Raw genomic sequence first — 25,164 nt, forward strand, 5'->3', positions numbered from 1 at the left:
GTGGAAAAGCTGACAACGGTCTCCCCTCGTGTCACTGTGTGAACAGTGGGAAACACAAGAAACAACAACATATGTGATGTCATGGCTTGCATAAAGCCTACTGCAGCCACGTTACCATGGTGAACAATCACGCCACCCAGTGAAATTACATGGACACTACACCGTTTCAAGCCCTGATGCGGCTCGCCGTTTTCTCTACAGAGCGTTGTCGTCTGAACATGGACTGAGACCAATATGGGTTCGGGTACGTTTATTTCCAGGTCAGTTTCTATTATCATATAATAATATTAATATTAACAATACTATAACACATATAACATAATACATATTATTACTGTTATTATTATTATTATTATGTGTTATACCGGAGCAGATCTGAGAAGACCCATACTACTTAGTGTTGTCAGGAGAGAAAAAACATGAAGTGATGCGTGATGATTAGGTGGACATAGGATCAGATTACTGCAGCGTAATATATGGAGAAAAGTTTGAGTTCAGTAACTGGGGTGTCTTCGTGGGATCAAAAGGTGCAAGGGTGATCATGGATTCCTTCTTCACTAAGGTGATAACATGCAATTTGATGTAAGCGCCTCATATTGTAGGCCGTCAAGTAGCTGCTAGATTCCACTATGGAGAATTCCCATATAGCCCATCCAATGGTAGAACGGCAATTTTAATAGCATTTAGAATAATTATTAGGTTTCACGTCCAAATAATATATGACATTCATGCTCGGTTACAGTATGTAATATCTCAGAGCAAATCGGATCTCTGAATAAATCGGAAAACTAATTTCACTGGTCTTTTAGGGTTTCGACCCGTGAAGAGCTCTAACACAGGGCAAGGAGAACTGCAAAGGGAGAGTGCAAAAGAAGGAAAAGATAGTTACCTTAACAACATGCCCGTAGCGGCAGAAATGACGAGTTAGATACTGCTCTGTAGTGTTCAATGCCAATCCGTCCAACCAAACACAAGTGGTAGGCATGCTCTTTCCAAAGCCGAGCTGAAAAAAAATTGGGGAAAAAAGGATCAAATATCTCAGCCATTTGTATCTGTGAAATTAAACTACTTCATATTAACACAAATAATACATAGATAACTGAATTCACAAGGGAGGCAATACAAACTTTGATTAAAATGGAATTGCAGCAATTATTCTCACCTTTAGCCTATTATTGCCAAGATATTCGCCATCCATTTTCTTTATAGCCTTACAGACACTTGCAATATCACAATATTGTAAGAAAGCATACTGAGGGGCCCCGTTCACCTTCTTGATGTCAATATCCTTTGGGAATAAAAAGGAAAAAAAAACAGTAATGCATGGTCAATGATTGCCATAGTATAATAATATTCTATTTTTTCCCCCCCTGTTTTAAAAGAATAAACTGCTGGCATGTCAGCATACCACTATTTCTCCAAAGCGCTGAAAGATGTTCAGTAGATCATGGTAACTGGTCGTTTTCTCCAGGTTTCCAATAAATAACGTCCGTGTGGCTTTTGGATGAAACTCATCTATCCTCTCGTCTAGGGGCCGAAACTCATTCTCACTCTCTGTCTCTGAAAAATGAAGTCCCCCTTCATAAGCTTGATATGGTGTTTTAGCACATAATCTGATCAGTTTTTTTTTAAATTAAATCATTGGTATCCAGATTTTACCTGGGCCATTCCAGGCAATGACTTCAATCTGCATGCCAAAAAACAGCTTCCCCTTCGACGTTCCCAGGGCTTTCTCTTGGTCCTCCTGCTGACGGAAGAAGACCAGTCCATAGCGATCCTCTGAGGCTCCGTGGATCTGTACAGACGTGACTTTTCCATGTTTTTTAAATTCATGGAACAGGCCATCTTTCAGACTTGTATCTGTAGAGAACAGATGACATTGAATCAAAAGTTACTTTTTATTTATTTTTAAATCATAATTGTAAAACCTATTGAATGCACCTTGGCGTGTGAGCTCTTTCTATAATGATGTACTTTTGGCCTTGACATTGATTTTTGAGACCAAGTTTAATAAAAAACAGCCCCATTCGCTCTTGTTATTTTGTTCGCAGTCACTTAGACAGGTACACATTACAAAGGTACAAATGCAAATAACAAATACATCACTGCAGGAAGGGTGACCAGAGTGATGAAAGGTTTTACGACCAAAATGTTTCAAATGCATTCAAATACATTCAAAAGGCATTCAAATACAAACATGCCATTTCTGAAAAAAAAAAATCAAACCTCGGTTCGAAGTGAAGCGGTGAATCTTAGTATAGAATTGTCTGGAGAGCCGGTATGACAGCCGGTATAATAGGTTTTAAAAAAATATATAAAAAGTCCTGCTTGCTGGTCTCTTAGTTGTTTGTCAACTGCATCCCTCTATAATTATTTCAGTTTCTGTTATCTTTGTGGCCTACTAGATTTTTCAACTTCTGCTAGATTTTCAATGTATTTACTCTTGTCTGCCTTAATGCTCCTTTTTACCATTCTGTTAGCATCTGTATATTCTTATTGTGCCTTTGCTTTTGCTCTTATGCGGCTATTTGTCATTGCTGCAATAGGTGAGACCTATTGCATGTACAAGACAGATAAAACCTGAAGGCCAAATTATCATGTGAAGCTTGACCAATCCTCAAAGTATCCATTCATCTGACCGGGAGGGACACCGCACACATATTCTGGACGTACAGGACAGATAAAGCCTATTCATTCTGAACTGAAATGACCATATATGGACATGGGACACACATTTTTCTTTTTGAAAAAGCCTATTCATTCTGGACTGATATTTTGCACGTACGGGACAGGAAAAACCTGTTCATTCTGGCCTGGAGTGACCATATATGGACATGAGGTGACATACATTGTGTTTTTGAAAAACCCTGTTCATTCTGGACTGAGATCACCATATATGGTAATTAAAGGGACATTCTGTTTTTGAAAAAGCCTGTTCATTCTGGACTAAAATGACCATATATGGGCCTGATACACACAAAGCCATTCATTGGAAGCGGTTTTCACCGCTTCAAAAACAAACAACAACAACAACATTGTTGCACATGGACACAGCTTGGCCACTCACCTGTAGAACGCACAGGAAGGTTTTGGACCTTGATGCCAAAGCTTTTACGTGGCTCATCCTTGTCGAGGGAGGATAATGGAAGTGCTGAGGGTGCAGGAACAGCAGCAGACTGCACTGAGCGCGCCGGAGAGTCATCGCTGGAACTACTGCTAGAATCACTGTAGCAACAGAGAGAGAACACAGGCTTAGAGATAAAGATGTCTGGGAGGCTGGCAACAGTATCATTTACTCAAACTGTACAGGTGCAGTAAATCGTGAAAAAAGAAGCCCTCCAGAATGCAGTGCCGCAACCCCCAAAATAATCATATTTTAGCTCGGGACCCTCCACACCCTGACGAGCACGAAGAGTTGAGGAATTACATTTTGTATAACATGGTTCTATTGTGAAAATGGCCAATCTACAAGCTCACAACGCCTCTCAATTTCTGCCTCTAACATTTGACAATTTGGCCAATGTTTCATTTGTCATTTTAGAGGTGTCAAAAAATCCTTAAAATGTCACTTTAGAAATGAGCAGATACCCTCTATAGTCTATACACTTAAACGTTATATTGGTTTGTTTACTGTTGAGTGAGAAAACAATGTTTCACATTAAGTTAATCATCTGGGGACCCACCGAAATAATTTGGCGACCCCTCTGGGGGTCCTGACCCACAGGTTGAGAACCACTGATGTAGAGTAGCAATTGACATTTGCAACACGTGAACAGTTGTGATTTTAAATTGATTGTCTTCTCCAACTCAACTCAGCTAGCTTTAGATGGGCTACATTTAAAACAGAATCCTACAGACATTTGATATCTGATAGAAGCTATAAATCATGGCACAGGAAGGAACAGTTGTAAAAAAAAAAGGGGGGAAAAAATCCAATTGGCGTATATAGCCAAAATCAAGTCATATTCTTTATAATAGTCTGATCTAGAATGGTCATCTGTGCTTTTATGTAATCAAATTTAAACAATTTTAACTATATTCAGGGCTCAGTCAGACAGCTCTCGCCTCCAGCTGGTTCAAAAAGCAGCTGCTAGTCTTTAAGAGACAAGATCATATTACACCACCCTTGTCTCTTTGCACTGGTTGCCCATGAATTGATTTTAGGATTCTAGTGATAATGTTTAAAGCTTTACAGGGTAGGCTCTTAGTTCCATGTTAGATATGTTGGTCCACAATGAGCCTCAGACAGGGTCCTTGAACACACCTCACTACCCTCAGCTGTGGAAGCTACATACTGCAAATCAGTATTTTAAATCACTTATGAAAAGAAAATATTATTGCGACCAAAGGTCACAGTATACCATGAGAAATGTCGCAGCTTGTCTGTCAGTCCTTCAGTCAGTACAGGAAGTGATGTCACGTGACATCACCTCATCAAAGATCAAAGCCTGGATATCCATACTGTGTCAGTTAGTCAGTCAGTACACATTTTTACAGTCTATAGCTTGGTTCCCTTGTCACTGTGACATCACAGGTGTTATCACAGGTGACATCACCTATGTAAAAGTCCATATATGGGTATCCATTTTATCCCCATATATGAAGATCCCTGTTGTCATTGATATAGATATCACTGGCCAGATGGCAATATGGCCCATATCTGTGTGGCTGGTTCAGATAGGGATCTCCATGTATGGGCATAAAATATATTGTATGTATATGGATACAAATTATTATTAATAAAGGATAAAATAAAATAAAAAGTCCATATATGGTAATTCCCAGAAACAAAATCCCTTTTATGCCCATATATGGAGATTTCTGATATCATCAGAGCCTGATTTACTCTGATTTACATCCTACCTTCCCCGAAAATGTTAATATTAAGTCCATATATGTGTATGGATATATATTAATAAAGTATAAAATAAATAAAATGTCCATATACAGTATGGGCATTCCCAGATGATGCCCTGTTAGGGTACCCCCTTATGCCCATATATGGAGATCCCCAGGCATCAAACCCAGGCCCTAACTTGCCAAGGCCCTGCTTGGCTTTACTAATTAACATACGTTTTATGCTCATATATGGAGACCCCTTTCCCAATCTCATCAACATTAAGGACATATATGGGCATGTTTTGACATAACATTGTTGACTATCATGCAGGGTTCTCCATATATGGGTAACTGGTCCGATATACATCACTGGCCAGATGGCCAAGAATTGGCGCGACATCGCTCTTTAGGGCGAGGTCGCATTTCGCCCTGAGGCGTCTTACTAGTTGTTATTAGTGTGGTTGCTATCAAGGGCCCAGTATCCGGCTTGGTGATATAGGAAGAGACTTCAAGAGAATGTACGGCCACTAGTTTTGCTGTTTCCCCAGTGCTGGTGTCAGAAAGAATAATGCTCCATTCAAGTGGAAATACTTTATGCTTCCAGTCGCTAGTTTAAAGTCTTCTTTCAATCACCATGATATGCATTTTGTTAAATTACGGTCCAGTGTATTTTAAAATGGATGATAAAGTAGCGTTTGCCAAATAGGCTTAATTTACCATCTGTAGAGTATATGGGTGTAACGTAGTCCATTCATTTTGACGGTCTATGGTTCTAATCTATAGGCAGCACACTATTGTTCTCTGTCCGAGATCTTTTTGCCAGCAAAGTGGACCTGCTTTTTGTTAACTTTTGCATAACAGAAAAGTGAAGCTTTTGGTTGTGCTTCACACACTGTTGTCACTGTTGTCATGCTTCACATGACATCACAATATATATGGTAAGACAGAATTCAGTTCCCAGTAGATTCTTCGTGACTCGCGTCAGTGCAACCACACTTGCAATTTCCCAGAATTGCACCTTTCTAGTTATTATTTTTCCTTCTTGTGCTTTGTTGTTTGAAAAATTCTATTATCTTGAACAGGGTATATTATGGGAACTTTCAGTATCTATGTAAACACATATAGACTGTAAAAAAAAGAAATACAGAGAGCATCTGCATAAATCCTCAAGACAAGACAATTAATTTATCTGTCTCTTGAAAACATCTCGCCACCTTTCCTGATGTTCAGAGATGTAGCAATGTGCATTCGACTGCTGAATCTTATAAGGTGTATGGGAGGGCAAATCAATGCCCTCCCATACACCTCTGTTCTCATTCCCATGCCTGTGTCCGTTTTCTAGGCTCTGCGCTGTTTGTTTCCTTCTGCATTTCTCCTCCCTCAACTCAGACACTCCCGGAAGTGCCGTTGATGGAGCCTGGCCTGTGGGAGTGGGCAGAGAGCCAGCAGTGGCCAGAAATTTCCAGTTCCAACTGGATCTCACGGAGGGGGGGGGAGCCATCACCCGTACACAGAGGTAGGCAGTGAGAAAATATACCAGCCGCCTCCGAAAATTCCCCTGTAGAACTCCCTCGTCAAACCGCATGTGTCGCTAAATGCATTCCGAGCTATGTAGTCTGCTGTGTGCAGCTGTGATGCAGTCAAACACCAAACAGCAGAGAATAGTGGAGAGCCAGTGGCTCCTGTCAGATCCTATTTGTCTCGTTGTGTAGAGCCACACACACACAAACATTTCTATATTTTGCCATTGGTGTGCAGGGAGACCTCATAATACAACATTGTATATTCATAACAGGTTAAAGTCAAAGACTAGAGGTTTGGGATTGTGGTTTCTAGTGCACTTGAATTTTTTTGTAATTACATTTAAGTGAATTTAGTAGCAAAAAAACTGGACCAGGTTTGCTAGGTAACACCTGTTCCCAATTTGGCCATGTGATGACTAACATAGATAAAAGCTTGACGTGAGACAAAGTGTGTTTGTGTTGCTCAGTTATTAGTTTGGTTATTAACCAAATATGTGTTGTGTTCATCTGTAATGCAGTTAAACATGAAATGTTTAACGTGTCTTGAGAACAATAGGTCATTTGAGCAGACATCACTTGGACAATGGATGTTTAACTGCATTACAGTTAATCATGAAAAGTTCATCCATTCCAAAGCTTAATGTGTCTTCTTGAGAACAATTGGTCGTTTGAGCAGGCGTCACACTGGAGGATGCAGTGCCACTCACCTGCCACTGGTGCTGCTGCTGCTGCTGCTGACAGAGTCGGAGCTGGACGAGCGGCTGTGCGAGCCAGAGCCACTGTGGGAACGGGCAGGACGGGTGGCCTGGCTTGCCAGTCTCTGAGGAGAGGGGTTTCTTGAATGGGTCGAGTGTGCCGGAGAGCGGCTGCGGCTGTGGCGATACGTCCGGTCCCCGCGTCGGCCCCGCTCTTCCCGGTATAGGTCCCTGTGCACAACGCTTGCTAAAGTGAAAGGCGGCTCTCTGGCACGAGACTCGTAGCGCGGCTCTGGCGTGTCGAAGCGGCACGGGCTTCGGCTGTGCGAGCGGTAGAAGCCCACCGCGCCGGCTGTCGAGCCCCCGCTTCCTCCTGTTGTGGCCGTGCCCCCCCCACCACCACCTGTTCCACTGACGCTAGCGACGGAGCTGACGATGCTGGTGCCAACTACCGCCGAGACTGTCCCCCCACTCCCACTGGAGGAACCAGAACCACTCCCACCCGTGCTTAGAGTCCTCTCCCTGGTGTAATAGTCCGTTTCGTAGTGTCGCTGGCGGTCGAAGCTGCTGCCAGCACGCTCGTGATGTCCATAGGCACCGTGATCGTACGCTCGATCTCGACTTTCAGCAGCCCTGAGTGACAAGGAGAGGGACGGGATGGAGACATGGGCAGAAAGAAAAACACCTGTTAGACAGGCATCTGACAGAAGCGTGAAAAGCTTCTTGCGTCGAACAGTCAGGACAATTAGGACAGGTGACAGACAGTGTCAAAACAGGACATTTTGAAGCGTTTTGAAAAGAAAGTTGTAATATTTCAAGAATCTAAAAGGAAACAGAATTCCATCTGATTATTTGATGTGAATAATAGGTTTGGCATGAGTGACACAAAGCTAAAGGCTTCAAGAACAGATTTAAATGGCTAGAGAGTATTGAGATAAGTGCTTTTTTAATAACCTGGTCTACAATTAAAACTTTCTTAACAAGTGGGCCAAGAAGCCAAAGTAGGTCATTAGGTGCAAACAAAGAATAACTTATAATGAAGCAATATTAATTATTCAAACAGAAATCTTGCATTTAGTTTTTGTAGATTTCGCTTATCTGTGTTATACCCTGTTCCGCACTGAGTGGACATGACACCAGCACCACAGTTTAAATTCAAATTAACCAAGGATCTGAATATGTCAGATTAAATTAAAAAGGTGGAACATATGGCTGGGTTTAACATGGGGTCAAAACCTTCCTTGTTAGATTTACACCTAACCTTTGGCTGAATGACAAGTTTGCTTGCCAGGTTAGTTGACGATAAAGGAGGACAAAAACATCATCAAAACTGGGATTTAATATTTTATAATTATTTTGTTTCATATTGTGATACTAACTGTCTAATCCTGGGCAATTCTACAGATGCTACAAATGTCATGATAACCAATCAGCATCAGATCTATCATTTATTTTTCACATCTACATACAAATAAAAATGTCTGCCAGTCAACAGACTTGACTTCACTCAATATTAAAATGGCATTGACACTGAATTTGTTTTTGGAATCTGGTTGGGACAAAGCACAACATTGAAATTCACACTCATTTATGCTTCTCCGTGCCTTCAAGGATTACAGTTGGTGGGCTTTCCCTGCATCTCAGCTTGACTATGGTGATATTGTTTCTAGATTTGCATGTCCCCCATTTTGTACAACTCAGTTGATTGGCAATCCCTTGCAAGGCGCAGGATACAACAATTGTATATTTTTACGGCGTGGCTCTGCAGGAGGCCAGTGTGTTTCTGTAACGTCCTTAAGTGTGTTTGTCCGGAGCTAATCTTGCAAACCACTATGCTGATCAACGCAGACTGTCTTGTGCACACTGCCAGTAGGCAAACTTAGTAACTCCATGTATTTTTTCCTACATTGTTTGGAATATTTAACTTGAATTGAATAATGTCAGTCAATGGGGGGCTTGGAGACCTTTCCCAAATTCGGAGTAGTACAAAATAGATAGAACTTAAATGACGTCACAGGCTGTCCGAGATCCACATTAAGCAACTATGTTCCCACGTGGCTCTCAAGATGCACTTGATTCAATTCTTATGAATAAATATCCTTGATAAATGGCCCAAACGTTTGCATGCTAAACTCAAACTTTAGTACTTTATCTCTTTACCAGATTTGAAAAGATAAATAGATTGAACTGTTCTCGTTTTAAAAACGTGTATTACACTGCTTTATTTTCTGTATTTTATCATTTTAGTTTTGTACCGTTATTGTTTTGTACTTTCTTTGTTATTGTTGTTTTTGTTATTTTTGTTTTATCTGTTCTTTTAAACTGTATTGTCCTCGTCTTGGCAAGGCTTCATATAGAGTAGGGAAGACCTTCATTAAACGCATGGGGGGATTCGGTTTCTGCTCAACCCAGCTGTTGGCTGCTCAGATGGTCAAGATAATCGTGTGGTGGGGTGTCGTTAGGGATTGATTGTCTTGCTCAGGGACACACTTTGGCAAAAATGCTGTGCAGACCAGGGGGCAGACCTGTGACCTTCTCATTACCAGACGGTAAACTATGCTAATCAATGGCAGCCCAATATTTCTTCTTAATCAAATATATACATAAAAAAGTGTGGAAAATCTAAAGTCTGTCTGTATGTATGTACACACACACAGACACGCACGCACGCACGCACGCACGCACGCACACACGCACACACACACACACACACACACACACACACACACACACACACACAGACTTTAAATCAATTGTCCCCTAACCTTGACTTCCGTCAACATAAAAGTCAAGGTTATGGGACAATTAAAATCCTGTAGTGTCTACCTTAGACAATGTTCGATTTGCTGTGGGGGAAGGGGGGAAATAAATCCATACCTCAGCTTTTGATACCCCCTCTGGTCATTCCTTTTTATTGCCACAATTTGCCAGTGGGGATATGCTTTATCCCTGCTCCTGGTCAGGCTGAATTACATACGTTTAAATACATTTATGTTTGATAAATACTTTAACCCTGGCATGCCTATTTTGGTCATGTTTACAAATTTCTATTTTATTCATTTTTATTCAAAAATAGTGAAAATAGCTAATTTACAAGCTCACAGCGAGGTAGTTGTGAGCTTGGCGATTGACTATCTTGACTATTTGTTCTATGAAGGAGCTTAAGTGGTTAAGAAAATGTCCGCCTCTCTGTTTTTCGTTTACAAATCGAACCCTGAAGGTAAATAACAAATTGCATTAACTGCCATTTAAAAAAACAGAAATGACCCCCTTTCTCTTTGTTTTGAATATTACGCTGGCTTGCATGCTGTAATGTGTTTCAGTCAGCTGCACATTAGAGCACGAATTAATTCCATCAAACATAGAATGTGCATGAACAGAAATGATTGAGACCTTGTAAATGTATGGTATTGCAGGAGATATCCGTGATGTGCTAGCTAGATTAGGTCTTGAAGCATCAGCTACTGGCACGGATATAAATAAGCCTTTACACTTGTGGAATCATTACTGTTGCCATGGTAACCTATATTGCCATTATTCCTTGAGCTGCAAATATAAAGGCTCAGGGTATGCATGAGACCTTCAAGCCACAACCTTATTTTTCCACATGCCTCGGAAATGGAGGTGGCGCTGGCGCAGAATAATTCAATATTCAGCATTAACAGAATGCAAAAGTACCCCTAACAGAGAAACTGTTAATGAAGAAACACTTTTGTGCAGTGTTGATTTTGATTTAATCGACTAAAATGTATTTGGTGGACCTTGATGGCGTTGTAATGGCTGTTTTTCTATTGGCTGCATGCTGAAAACAGCCGATCCACAAGCTTACATTGCATCGTTGTGAGCTTGTAGATCTGCTATTTTCAGAACACCTGAGCGCAAACCAAACATAAAACGATGTATCTTTTAGTTCTACTGGATCTCTTCTTGTCTCTCCCTAACATTTTAGTCTATTTTTTTTCTATATTTTTTTTACGAAATGTACAGTATATTTAGTCATAGTTTTAGTCATCATAGCTTCGTTTTTATTTAGTTTTCATCAGTGAAAAAAGGTAGTCAACAAATATTTTTCATCATAGTTTTAAATCGACAAAATCAACACTGCTTCTGTGTAGTTTTAATTTGTACCTTGAATGTTTTCATCCATGAACAAATATAATTCCAACTGTAAGAATTGTGCACAAGTTGATTTTCTTTTGTTGTTTTTCTCCTCCCCCCATGTAAAGCATCTTTGGGTTTCCATGTAGTTTATTAACATAATCTTACATACATTTATGAATGTCCCCCTTTCTTCTGTCCTTTTTGTATAAAACTTGAATAAAAGGTTTATAACGTAGAATTCTAAGAGGTTTTTAAACGTACACACACAGTAATGTACTAAACATGGGATCAGATAATTACGGTAATTCTACGAGTTCTATCAGACAATAAAAGACAGGGCAGTAATTTAACCAAGAAACAACCTAACTGCTGGTACAAAGTCCAGTGTGTGAACACAAGAACAATGAGAAGGTTTGCACAAGAGCTGTACATAAGACTATGTCTTCATGTCCATGAATTTCCTGAATTTGGCAATGTAGCAGGGTGACCATATTTTCAAAGCTCCAAACCGGGACCATTAAAATGAACGAAATGCACGTTCATGCACTCGTACATTGTGTGCACACGTACACACGCATCATAGGCACGTTCACTAGGAATGGGGACAATCATTTTGGTGCTCAGTGCATTAGAAACTGCACCTTTCAACACGTGGATGGTTAGGTAATAAAGAGTGGGACAGTCCCTGATAAACATCTGTGCTGAAAACATAGTCTATACTATTATGTTATTATTTATATTGTATTATTGGAAACCGGGACCATTTTAGCGAATGTTTAAAACCAGGACATTTTTGTGTTTTAGAGATATTTGTCAAGACTCAGGTCACCCAGCTTGAAAACGGGACACCTCGGACAAACCATGACTTCTGGTCACCGTACAATGTATGCCCACACAGCTGTCAAGTAAAGTTTAGGACAAAGAGAGTACATTCCATTTTCCACTTCATTTTCCTGCACAGGATTTACACCTTTATCTCTCTGCTAAATCAGAATAAAGATGTCTAGGTGCTGTCAGTGTTGTAGAAACCTATATGTTTATATCTAATACTAATTTAAATCAATGTAATAAATGCACAATACATTTATTTTATTTTATACATCTTTATACATTATAAAGGGTTTTGATTGAAATAATTTAAATTTGAATGTTTCTCTGTATTGGCCAGTTAGAAAATATCACTTTCCTCAATGAGGCAGGAATATAATGAGACATGAAACTGTCCTCCCTGCTTATTTAAGTGAAAACTTTCAAATTTCATGAGCTGAATGGCTGGAACTCTCCATATATTGTTTCCCTTGGAAATGTTAATAATAAGGTGGTGGCAAGAGTGTTTTGGGGTGAGCGTTTCGGTTGCCCTTTCCCTCCAGCGATTCTTGTATTCGTTTTACTGAGGATAAGGTTAGGAATAAGTTTAAGGTTAGGCCTAGTTTTACTGAGACTAAGTTTAGGAATAAGATTAGGTTTTGGCATGTATTCACTGAGGTTACGGTTAGGAATAAGGTTAGGTTTAGGCATAGTTTTACTGAGGTTACGTTTAGGAATACCTGGTGGTGACCAGTCCAAGGTTTGACCCGGGCACGGTGTTTTGGTGGCGACCGTTCTTGTGCCATTCATGCTGTATCCACAAGCCTGCATTAAAGGAGTAGTTCATCCCCAAAATGACTTTTTTTCTATTAAATATTCAAGCCATGGAGACTTGAGTTCAATAATATTTTTAGTTTTTTGTTGCATTCCAAAAATGTGATAACAATAAATGTACCCCCATTCGTTCCGGATGGGGACCCAAATAGATTCGGGTCCCCATCCGGAATCAATGGGGGTAAAAAACAAAAAACAAAAAAATATTATTTAACTCTAGTCTCCATGGTGTGACTAATCAATAGAAAAAAGGTAATTTTGAGGGTGAACTACTCCTTTAAGTACATTTGTATAGCTACAACTCAAACCCTTCATAGTTTTTCATAATCATTCCAAAAGCAGGACCTAGGTGGCGCAAAGTGAAACACTTTTGCAAGTCTTGATAGAGTAGACTTGCTTATTCTAAGGAAATGAAAAGGTTTTACATTTTATGTATCTAATTTCAACAACTTAGATTGGAACGCTAACAGCTAACAGGATAATACCTTTTCTGAAAGTCAATATTTTCTTCATGCCTTCTGAATTTTTGCAACAAAACGAAAAAGGTCAAACTGGTGATATTTGCCAGATTAAAACACAAAATGTTATGGATGACAGAAATAGACCACAGGATAGTCATTTACCATCTACTACAATGTCATATCCAAGGTGGGTGGAGGGATATTTTTATAAGTGTAAAGGCATTATTATTAGCTATAATTTCAGGTCACATGCAGCAGTCTTGTCTTTTATTATTAAGTCTTAAAAAAAACATTCTAGTGTGGGAAGAGTACAAAGTGGACATACTGACTGTGATGATGAAGAAAACAAAGGCTTTAAGGAACTAGTCTAGCACAGCACAATACCATAGGTACAGCATGTTCGTGGCAAATTCAATGTGAGCTTATTTATTTAATCATTTGTGTGCCGAATTCATGAATATCTGCTATGGCGCAGTGGTGTGTGTGTTGTGAAATTGATGGATTACCTTGGCCCCTAGATGCTCTGGAAAATGCTAATTTGGCAGAGGGATAGGCACACCACTCAATAGATAGCCTTCAATTTCACTCTGCACAAAAACAGGCTTTTACATTATTCACTAAGGTTGAAAAATATATTCTACTATATATTTGACAGAATTTCTATCAGTAGTTTATGATTGCAGTATTAGGGTTGTGCTACGGTGAATGTCAAGCACATTGACTGTTTCAAGGTTTGGTGGTGAACATCACTGCATTAATACAAGAGATGTATTTAAAATGACATCTTCGACATTGGGATAAAAACAAAATACTGAATGATGAATTATTGATTGATTAGCCTCAAACCTCTACAGAAATAATTACATATATTTGTGTTTGTGTACGCCGACAACCGCTTTGATTAGAAATGCACCACTGGTTTTACTAAAGATTCAAGGATACAACCAAAGCTACAAACCAAATGTAATATTATCTAACTGCAATTTGAAACCATATAAAAAAAGGTTGACAAAACATTCCTTTTGGGAGTAACTTGAGCTGAATTTGATTAAAGCTTATTTTAACATTTATTTCTATCTCACGGAGGCATTTTAAAAGCCAGAAGAAGCAGCATTACATTGCAACATTCCACAGCTCTAATCGTTTTATGTTACATTAATGCCTAATTACTTACACTTTGTCTTACGCAGATGTCGTGAACTAAAAAACAGCAGATCTACAAGCTCAGAATGCATCACGGGATGCAACGCACTCTGAGCTTCTAGATCGGCTATCTTCAGCACGTGGCACTGGTGTGCGACAAAGTATAAATCACACTTAAGCCAGCCTACATCAATTAGGACATTTTACACTTTGAACTCAACTGACAAATGCCAGCAACATACAAGTATTTGAGTATAGAGAGCACAGAGGTTAGCTGGGAGTAGGGTAAAAGTGAGCGGAAGCGAAAGGAAAACAATATAGGTACGGTGCAGAGTCTGCTTAAGGACAAACAGGCAGTAATAACAGTCTATTTACTGTGGTTAGTGGGGAAAATGGAGAGAGACAGGGGTTCAAACTAGGAGGTTAGAGAGAACAGCTAAAATACACAGGGCAGGGCATACCAACCTTTTGAGAGAGTGGTAACTTGACCTATATTTCCAAATACAATCTAGGGAGATAGAACTTTGTGAGCAAAAAAATGGGCAAAAAAATGTTGAGTGGGCATGAAAAATTGAAGCAAAATTAATAGGACATCCTCGTCAGCATGGCAGGAGACCTCAGGTGTGTGGATGAGCTGGCATGATTTGAATTAAAAAACAAAAAGTCCTCGTCCCAATCCTTTTTGAGATCTTGTATCGGGGAACATCCATGTCCGTCCATATGTACCTCCAAAAAACGACTGCCAAAAATATAATGTGCAAAAATACAATCGATACTGCACTTTAAGTCCAGTCAAATGAAGAAAAAGTATCCAGGGCAGCAACTTCAATAAGCAAAACTCCATTGATTCCTCAGCGGCAATTCATCTGTCAAGAAGCTGTCTGAAAAATAGTCTTTAATCTTGATCTATAACAGTCCTGCAACGTTCCACATTGATTACACTGTGCATAGAGGTACAATAGTCTTAATTCCATCAGGGGGAAGAAGTGGTCAACATAGTAAAAAGAAGAATGGAAAAAAAGTTTACAATCCAGACATCTTGTTCAGCAGTGTAATCATTCCCAAGGGAAATTCTCATTTTGAAGCCTGTGGACATACATACATATTTGAAGTCTATCTGTGAATCTCCTTCACAGGCAGAAGAACAAGCGAGTTATCAGTCCCGCAACCTCAGCTAATTCTATGGAAAGTTTTAAAATACAGCTCACAGATGCAGCATAGACTTCTGATTCTGTCTCCAGTTGTATCCAAGTAAAGTTCCACATTTAAGATGGAGTGAGGTAATCCATAGGATACAGGCAATTAATCTCCAACGGCGCCACCTTTTTCTACTCCCAAAGTTCTTTTAGTTGTATTATCCAAACATAGTCCAGTCCACCGCCCATGTCAAGACTGCAAGTCCCAGTCTCAAAAAAATATATAATAATCACATAAAAATCATCATGAATTGAGAAGAAAAAAAAGGCTCTTGCTCACTGTTTGTTGTCTCTATGAAGTTCGATCACAAGTAGAGGTCTCCCAGCGCGCTGAACGGTAATGCCCTGAGCCCAGATATAATCCCAAACAAAAACAAAAACAAAAACAAAAAAAAATGAAAGAAGAAAACCCATACCTTTAGCATGATGGATATCCTTTAGGTGACTGGCCGGTATTAATCCAATAGGGTTGGTATACTGTACACATCCTGGTTAGATTATCCACATGACTCCAACTCACGAGGGAGGAAACCCCTCCAGGAGGGATGCAGAGTGATTGAGAACCCAATTTGACTAATCCAGACACTTGTAAGTGTCTCATAAATGTGTAAATATGAGCTCTTGGCTGTTTTGTAATATGACAGTAAAAGAGGTGATATTAATCCACCGAGCAGGGCACTGTAACTCCAGATTAGGGGAATCCCAGGGAAGGACGCTGGACCACTCTCTCTTTTTCTCTCTCTCTCTCCAGCAAACTCCAATAATCCCGGGATTTTTTTTTACGATATCCAATATTTGCCTGTGTTTTCCACAAATGATATATCCACCTCACAGAGCTGTTACAGCTCACAAAGATACTTCCCAACAGCCACTTACACTATCGACTACTGACAAAAGAGATATGATACATTTATGTGCAGAATGTACAAACATGCTCTCAGTTACAGCATATCTTGGTGTCTACCTTAAACGTATGAATCCAAGAGCAATGGCAATGCTCTGAGGACTTTAGAGAGGATGCCTAAATGATTCATTCCTGAGTATGAACTCTGACTTATCCTCTTTAACCCCCAAACAAGTTAAATGAATAGATGGTGGAAAGATGCTTGGGGGTGAGGCGATACAAGAAAGCAAGGTCCCCCTGCCTTCAGAGAAACTTTGTCCACTTACCCGTCTAGTCTGCGTTCATAGCGTCCTTCTCTGCTGTGGAGCGAAGCAGGGGGCCCATACACTGGCCCCCCTGCCGCCCTAGTGAACCCTGTTACATCCCGGCTCCGAGAGCCTAATGACAGGCTATCATCCAGTCCCCTTGCGGCGCTAGGAATTGTGCCCGGTTCATTGTAATCAGTGCGCAGGTCTCTGTCTCCCATCTTGTTGATAGAATTGTGAGCCTTCTGAGCACTTTTAATGTCCACGAAATCCACAAAGGCGGCGACTCCGCCCTCTGAACCCCGCTTAGGGAGGACCTTGACACTCTCCACTCGTCCATATCTAAAGAGGGAACAAGGGAAGGGAAATGACATGAACGGGTTACAATTTGTAGCGTTTTGTTAACCACACAAGCACCATATACAGTACTTTGCCATACGACAAATAGCTCACAACACGTTGCATCGCGAAGCAATGTCAGTTTTGATACTTTCGAACATTTTGATAATCTTATATTGTCATGCACACCAGGTTTAAAGTGGTTATAATCAGCCACGTATTATGGGTTCTTAATTAAGTCATTGCAATTTTGTTAAATAAAGGCAATCAACTGTTCTCATTACGATCCTTTAGTGGTGATGGGGAGGATTGCAGTGAGCTGAGCTTCCCACACATGGCTATGAGTGCCTATGACTATACTGTAGAAAAGGCAAGGGTACCTTTGAAATCTCACTCAAGGCAACAGTAACCCAGCAACTGTGCTTGAAACATTAGCACACTGCATATTAATAAATGCATACATTTGGGAACAATGCCCAGACTATTTCCATGAGAGGGAGGGAGGTAGCTCTGTCTTGAGCTCGCGGTGGGGTCTGGGTGACATGTGACATCCTGGTTCGCTGCTTGTGGGTTTCAGAAGAACCCACAGATACATTATGCAATGCCATGGCTCCTTCACAGTAGATGTCTCAGTGTTAATTTAACTCAGAGAGTGTAGCCTACAAATGGAACCAAATGTACCATATAGGCTACCCTTACGGGTCCACTTGTTTCAATTTTGCACACTCTAAGAATTTAATTAACCCTGAGAATGTCTGTTTGACTGCATAACAGCTTTGCACAATCTCCTTTTAAAAATTCTACTCATTAAATAAGTTAACAAGGACCTGAGACCTCATACAGTTGTAGGCTATAAGGCTATTCACGCAGCAATAGGCTGCTACATGCAGGCAGGTTTCATCATAGCCCCTGCATCTTTGCATAATCACCCCTACAGTACAGAACCTATAGACTAATAGAGAAATTGTGGGCATAGTATGTGGCTGGATTAAAACTTGTATATTTTAATATTTGGATAACATAGACTAACTTAAAAAAAAGAACGAAAGAAGAAGTCAACGACCATATCTTTCAGGAGGTGTCAGGGGGGAGACAGACAGTGAAGTGCCCATAAATAAATATATTGGTATGCCCGTTCATTCCCACATTGAATAGCCTCAGACGCCATTTTAGAAAGCTGTTCTGTTCACACTGCTTACTCATTGTGTGCCTGCCGTCCCCCATCTTCAATGACTTCTATCACACGTTGGGCTGTCATGCACCTGCATAGGCTACCCACCCCGGCTAAACACGCACGCACGTAGCGCGCGCACACGCACACACACACACACACACACACGCGCGCACGCGCGCACACACACACACACACACACACACACACACACACACACGGCGGTACAATGGAGCTGAAATAATACGGGCTACCTCCCCGACACCATTTCCCTGCCGTGAATTAACCGCTATTCTCAAACATCTACACGACACGCCATCCATATAAAAAGGTTCCCGAAAAATGAAGCTTCGTTCGGCAGGCAACACCGTCGTATTACGTGTTATAAATTGGGCTTTATGCATTTTTGTATTGACAGGCTATATTATAATGTGAATCAAATAGCCTATTACGTGTTGAAAAGAAGCTATAATTGTGAAGGAATAAGGTTGCATGGAAAGACGCAAGATTAAAAGGCTCCGCAATCTGAAGATTGAAGCCCGGTTTGACCATATGGTACGACGGTGTTGTGCCCCCAAAAAACAGTCAATCTACACGCTCATACTGCATCCAAATCCAAGCCCTGTGAGCTTGTAGGTCTGCATTTTTTCCCCGGCCGCGCGACACCGTCGAACGGCGGAGACTGAGTCGCTGTATAGCCTGGTTATAAAGCATTAGTCACCGACGTCAAAACGAAATAATAAAACCCAAACAGATCTAAATCTAATTGATCGAATTAATGTCCATTTGGAGTCATTATACGGGGCAACGTCCTATTGCACAGGCGTTATATGATACTTGGTTGTTAATTGGCAGATTGTGACCTATTTTGGCTTAGTCATGTGTAGTTACTGAAATATGAGAAACCCGACATATTTGAACAGACTATTCTCGTTTTGGATAGGAGCAGATAGGCGGGCTGCTTTTTTTCCTTGACAGCAAAGCCACTTCCAGCCAGCAAAGCGAGAGCGCGCAGATAGCAGTGACACACACACACACACACACACACACACACACACACACACACACACACACACACACACACACACACACACACACACACACACACATCATATTTAGATTCCGATAAACAAAGAACAGCGCAAGACCAACGCAAAATGCATGGACTGTGCAGGTTACGTCATGTAAATGTGGCATCAACTAAAAGCTCAGTCGCAATAATTCAAAACGGGGAGAAATAACGACGAGGCTTTTATTTGTCTGGAGGAAAAACGTCTGATCAGTTACAGTTCAGGCGCATGCATCATTCATTCAAGCAAATTCACATCGCACTGATCCCATGGCAGCAGCGGGGGGAAAGGCGAGTCGCCACAATGTTGCAGAGAGAACCCAAAGGCATCATTATGCTTTAACTTCCTTCCTGCAAACAAATTAAAATGTTACAACATCGCCAGGTTGCGCAATAAACGCACTTTGCAACAATGTTGCAGTGAGTGAGGGAAGCAGGGTGATGTCGGCGCCTTTGACATTTTTGGTTCTTGTCAGAGAGAGGATAAAACTGGGTGATTTCTCTGCAGTATTTAGTCACCCAGTAAAAAAAAAAAAAAAACAATCAGTGTAAAAATCTGCCTAAATCAACACTGAGAGAGTTTCACTGTGTGATTTTGCAACATCAACAGAAAGAAAATGCCTGTCGGGGTGAAATGAATAGTGAGGGTTTTACTCTGCAGCAGGCTAATTAACCATATTGTGTTGGGAGACGTGCACGTGTGGGATGAACTGACAAACTCCCAGAAAAGTCAGGTGGAAGACTGGAGCAGCACCACAACACACGCACAGACACACACACACACACACACGCACGCACGCACGCACGCACGCGCGCACACACACACACACACACACACACACACACACACACACACACACACACACACACACACACACACACACACACACACACACACACACACACACACACACACACCAAATGTCTTAACTTCCACCTGGAAAGCGGATCAACCTTTGCTCATAGCTGAAGTTTGTTTACACCGGGTGGTGTTGTGTGTTAGTAGCCTATGGAAACGCTTGTTCTTAAGTTACCTCGTGGGAAAAAGTCCTTAAAAAGCCACACTACAGAAAAGACCACATACACATGTTGTACATTTAAGTCTTTGAGGATATTAGTATTACATTGTGAGCCCCCCCACACCTGCCACACAGTAAAATCTCCAGTTAATTGTGGATCCATGTGTAGAAGACTCTCACCATTAAATAAATAATGGACATGCACTGCATGGGGATTTTACAGTATCTAGCCACGGTTTGGCTGTTTAATTGTTGCCATGCATTTATTCTCCCAGGCAGTCCGCAATGTTGTAGGTAGCTTGAGCTGACAGCACAGTTGCCAAACGACTACAGGGTTCCCCTCCTGCCTCATCCTGACTTCAATAATGTGACCAGAGATGCTGGGGCTCCATGCTGACTTTTAAGTCTTTTACATTCAGCAAACGCCTCGCACACACATCAGGCTCTCACTCACCGCTTGAAGTGCTCAATGATCTTCTCCTCTCGCACATTTTCGGGCAAATTTCCCACCCATAAATGTCTGGTTTCCCGGACCATACTGTGCGCTCCTGTCCCCCGATCATACAGATCGAGTTAGCGGCGTCGTTCTCTCTCTCCCCGTGCAAGATGGTAGAGCTGGCTGCAGAAGAAACGCGGCGAAATGAACGCTCCTCCGTGGAAATCATTGACTGACTTGCTCGTTTTGACCCAATGTAACTATAACATTAGGGGGTTCGATCCTCCTCGCGCAGGCAGCACGCTGTTTGATTATACTCTCCGCTGTTGGTTGAAGCGCGATCCGGGCATCTCGTCGTGAACGCGCCCCCTCTCTCTCTCTAAACTGTTCCCGTGACTAGGCGCGTCCCTGACACCATGCGACCTTTGGCTGTCGAAAGAATGCTTGTAGCTACCTAAAAAGATGCAGCAGCAACTTGGCTCGTAATGACGGGCATACGGCGCACGCGTGGCATTGTGTGAACTACACCCCCCCTCCCCCCTCCATCCCGTCCCCACACCCCCCACCATCCCCACCCCCTCGATGAGATCGTCTTTCTCCCCCACACGCGCATGCGTGAGAATACCCCCCCCCCTCCTCACCCCGTTATTGAATGTAGGAGGCTTTGACATCTGAGAGAGGAGGCTCGAGTTTGGAGAGGATCCCCTGACAGGCGACCGTCTCGTTTTGCAGGCTGTTTTAAATCCCAGGCATACCCGAGGTTAGGCCTATTGTGCGTGGAGCTCCCAAGAAGATCTGCTGAGATCGCACGCAGAAGCACTTTAAAGTCGTTTTTATGAGTAGACCAGTAGTCGAGCTTTAAAAAAAGCAATGTGTTATTTTTTTGTATGGCACATAAAGTCAGTGTCATGGTCATCCGTATCTTGTCCAAGCTTCTGAGTCGGTGAAACGGCTCCATATCCTGATTTTCATAAGCCATTTCATAACCAATGTTAATGTTATGCTATAAGTGATAGACAGGTTATAATTTGTGGTTAATTTGTTTGGATATATAATAGATCATTATCTTCGATTTGGCCTTAAGAGGATGTCTATTTGGCATAGCATTTTCATGGGGTAGACTACATAGGCTGACTGCATCCCCTTGGTCTGGGCCAAGTGACATTTCGCTTATAATCAAGGTTTTTATACGAACAGGCAATCTTGTGAAAATAAATAATGATCTACAAAGCGTGGGAATAATGATCACTCCTGAGAAATAAAGAGGAATCTGTAGGATCCGTGTGTGTCTGGGAAACTGCAAGGGAAATAGAAAACCATCCTCGTAAAGAAAGGGGGGGGGGGGGGGGGTAGATGTGACTGAATGCAAAAAAGCCAATAAAAATAATTCATCAAAAAAGGATATGATCTAAGAGATCTAAACAACACAAAAGCTACGCCAAAAAATATCTTCTTTGGCTTAAAATGCATGGGTTGCACAACTTTGAGTGTATTTGTCAGCTAGCCTACTTGGTCTAGTCCGGGTTCTATTTGTTTTTAGGGTAGCCATAGTAGGTAATAAATAGGTAGTAACATAAGCAATCAGACAAGAGTCCAAAAGTCCACCAATCAAAGTGTGGACGTAGCCTATATTTTTGCCCGTGGGTGCAACTCAAATGATCTGAAGAACTAAATAAAAACAACACATAGATGTTGTTGTTGTTGATTTATTTTTGTTATATATTGTTTTCACGTTGGTCAGGAAAGGAACATTTCATTCTTTCTAAAATAGACCAACGCATGCGCAACACTGCGGTAAAAGGAGAAGGGAGGAAAAGCAAATACTTAAACAGGCTATAAACTGGCGTACATCGGTGTCGCGTGCCGAAAATAGCCGATCTAAAAGTCCACAAATCGGCGCAGACCTCACGCGTTGTGGGCTTGTACATCGGCCATTATTGGCGCGCGACACCGGCCTACAACGAAGGTTAAACCCGCAGAGAGCGCACGCGCAGCGGACCGCCTCTCGTCTAGAAATAGGCTCGGTGAAGAATGTAGCTGTTGTTTCCCAAGGAATAGCTGCCATTTCAATGGCGATCTTCACGGCAGCCGGGCGCTCCTCCTGGAAACAACCAAACCACTCGTCTCCATCGAATCCATCTTCATTTATGGGAACTATCCTGTCAAATAAAACAATAATTCAATAAACCACTGGATAGTACAATTTTGCTCACTGTCAAGGCCAACATTTTGTGGTGGAATAACGAAACAAAATTCCATCTCAAGCGATCCGAGTCCATGGATTATCTTGGGAAAAGGCGGACCGCCACGCAGGGTTATTAAACCCTCCTATGTTATTCCACAAGCCTTTTTCACGTGGAGTAATGACGGAATTATAAAAAGAATCCCCGTGGAATATACATGATCCTGTCACTTCACAGCTTTCAATAAAGATACACCCAATGGGCACCATACCAGCGTCAAAATGTGGATTCAATTTGGGGTGGTCGGGGATATAATTTAGAGAAATGTAAAATTCTGTGCAAGTAAGGCTGTCACTTACTATGAAGACGAATAGGCTATAACAGAAGTGTCACAAATGGCATTAGAGGGTTTTAATAACATTTTTATCGTCTTGAATTGGGCTAGTATAGTATCTGTCTAATTATAAAAGCAAAAGCTACTAAACAAAGTGTTGTTTGACATTGATCTTTGATTGTAGGGTACAAGAATGCATACAAGCTAAGTTAAAGTAGCCATTTCTTTGTGTAACGCCATTTTGTGACTTTACACCATTAACATTGTCGTCAGCCATTTTGCCTTTCTTTTGAAGCTGTCGAATCTGTGAGGGCCTAACGCCCACCACAATACCATACTGTAATAGGCCATTGGTGTGGGAATGGACGAGCCTTTGTTCAGTTGATAAATATAAAGATTATCAGTGGGCTTAGGCTACTTGCATAGAGTTAATGCTTAAACCTGCAATATCATGATAAAAGGCACGAGGCATTGTTGGCTCACTTGGCTGTGCTCATATTTTATAACAGTGTCATAATCATTATGGCATTCTTGCAGTTCTTTTATCTGCTGTCCATCAAATTGTTTGGTGTTAAAAAGAAGCAGAAGTGAAGCCTGAAATGCCTGACCTTGACCTACAATTAGGTCATCTGATGAAATAGAAATAATTGATAATTTGACCAAAATCCAGATATCTACTGTATATAGCATGAACATAAATTACCCAAGATTATTTGCTGATATGTAATTATTACCATTTGTGTCATTACTACATGATTGTCTAGTTGTTTAGACATACAATGTCAAGTCCTATATAGTAATCTTTTTATAGCTATATAAAAGTGAGCTATATTTTCTGGGGCATTTTTGCCTTTATTGATAGTAGCCTACTCAGTAGAGAGAGACAGGGAGCGACAAGCTTCAAAGCTACTTGGGCTCAGGAATAGAACCTGGGACATGCTGTCAGGCTGCATTAGAGCCTTATGTGTTACGTGCTGTAACCGAGTAACCGCTAGACCAACGTCTTGTTTTTTCTCATTTAGTCATAATATCAGTATGGGTAGCTGAGTTGACTGGATGGTAGACAATAGACGTTTGGTTTCCAAACTGAGGTTTAAATCCAGGTGGTTACACAGTCACCATGCAGCTCTATATGAACATGATAGAGCTGCATGCAAACTATACGAATAAACTGTACTGTGCTATGATCAAACAGTTTGATCATATGCGTTGGCTCCATAAACCCCACATCTTTGGCACTATTATTTCATGTTCTTGCTGTTCTCAAGAGTTGGTGTGTTATCTCATGATCAGTATAGCTTATAACTAGGGGTCATCTCCATGCTGGCTTGTGGTGGACATTTTTGTCAAAAATCCATTTTTGCCAGGGACATACAAAATGAACAGACAACAATATTACCAGAAACACATAAAGAGCTAGCCCTGAATGTCCATAACAGGTCTGTAACTCTGAGTGTACAAATGGACGCTCACAGGTCCATTTGGTGCCATTTGTACCCTCTCAAGAGTTAAATTCGTCCTTGCAAATAAAACATTTGAGAACCACTAGTACTAGTCAGGCTCCTAATATGCCATGGTGGTGTAGTGAATAACTATATTCTGAAGAAGACCTGGAGACTTGACATTCAGTAATTGGGTCTTGTGACCCCAGACAAGGACAAGTCTTGCCACGGACACATTTGTCTGTGTATAACATATGATGACCCCTGCTTATAACTAATAGCTTGTTCAAAAAACAAATAAGATTCCACAGGCACAATTACAAAGTACTGACTGATATATCTTTTTCCATCATGTAGCAGTAGCCAACTAGTTTGGAAATATCTTGAATTTTGGAATTCAAGCTTTAATACCACAAAATAATG

The 25,164-nt window shown here is 41.1% G+C and overlaps 1 protein-coding gene across 1 annotated transcript in view; it reads right to left on the reverse strand.

Moving 5' to 3' along the window:
- Positions 1-21,079, reverse strand: part of spen (spen family transcriptional repressor) — a 35,330-nt gene extending 14,251 nt beyond the window's left edge. Inside the window, exons 1-8 of the mRNA XM_080733223.1 lie at positions 20,801-21,079; positions 16,770-17,090; positions 7,070-7,690; positions 3,068-3,225; positions 1,660-1,860; positions 1,409-1,560; positions 1,163-1,288; positions 890-1,003 (exon numbers count right to left, since the gene is read on the reverse strand). Coding sequence (XP_080589349.1) covers positions 890-1,003; positions 1,163-1,288; positions 1,409-1,560; positions 1,660-1,860; positions 3,068-3,225; positions 7,070-7,690; positions 16,770-17,090; positions 20,801-20,883 — 1,776 coding nt within the window. The 5' untranslated portion in view covers positions 20,884-21,079. The remainder of the gene's footprint in view (positions 1-889; positions 1,004-1,162; positions 1,289-1,408; positions 1,561-1,659; positions 1,861-3,067; positions 3,226-7,069; positions 7,691-16,769; positions 17,091-20,800) is intronic.
- Positions 21,080-25,164: the final 4,085 nt, after the last annotated feature.

Source organism: Nannobrachium achirus, assembly GCF_963921795.1.
Source record: "Nannobrachium achirus genome assembly, chromosome: 9".
Lineage (NCBI taxonomy): Eukaryota > Metazoa > Chordata > Actinopteri > Myctophiformes > Myctophidae > Nannobrachium > Nannobrachium achirus.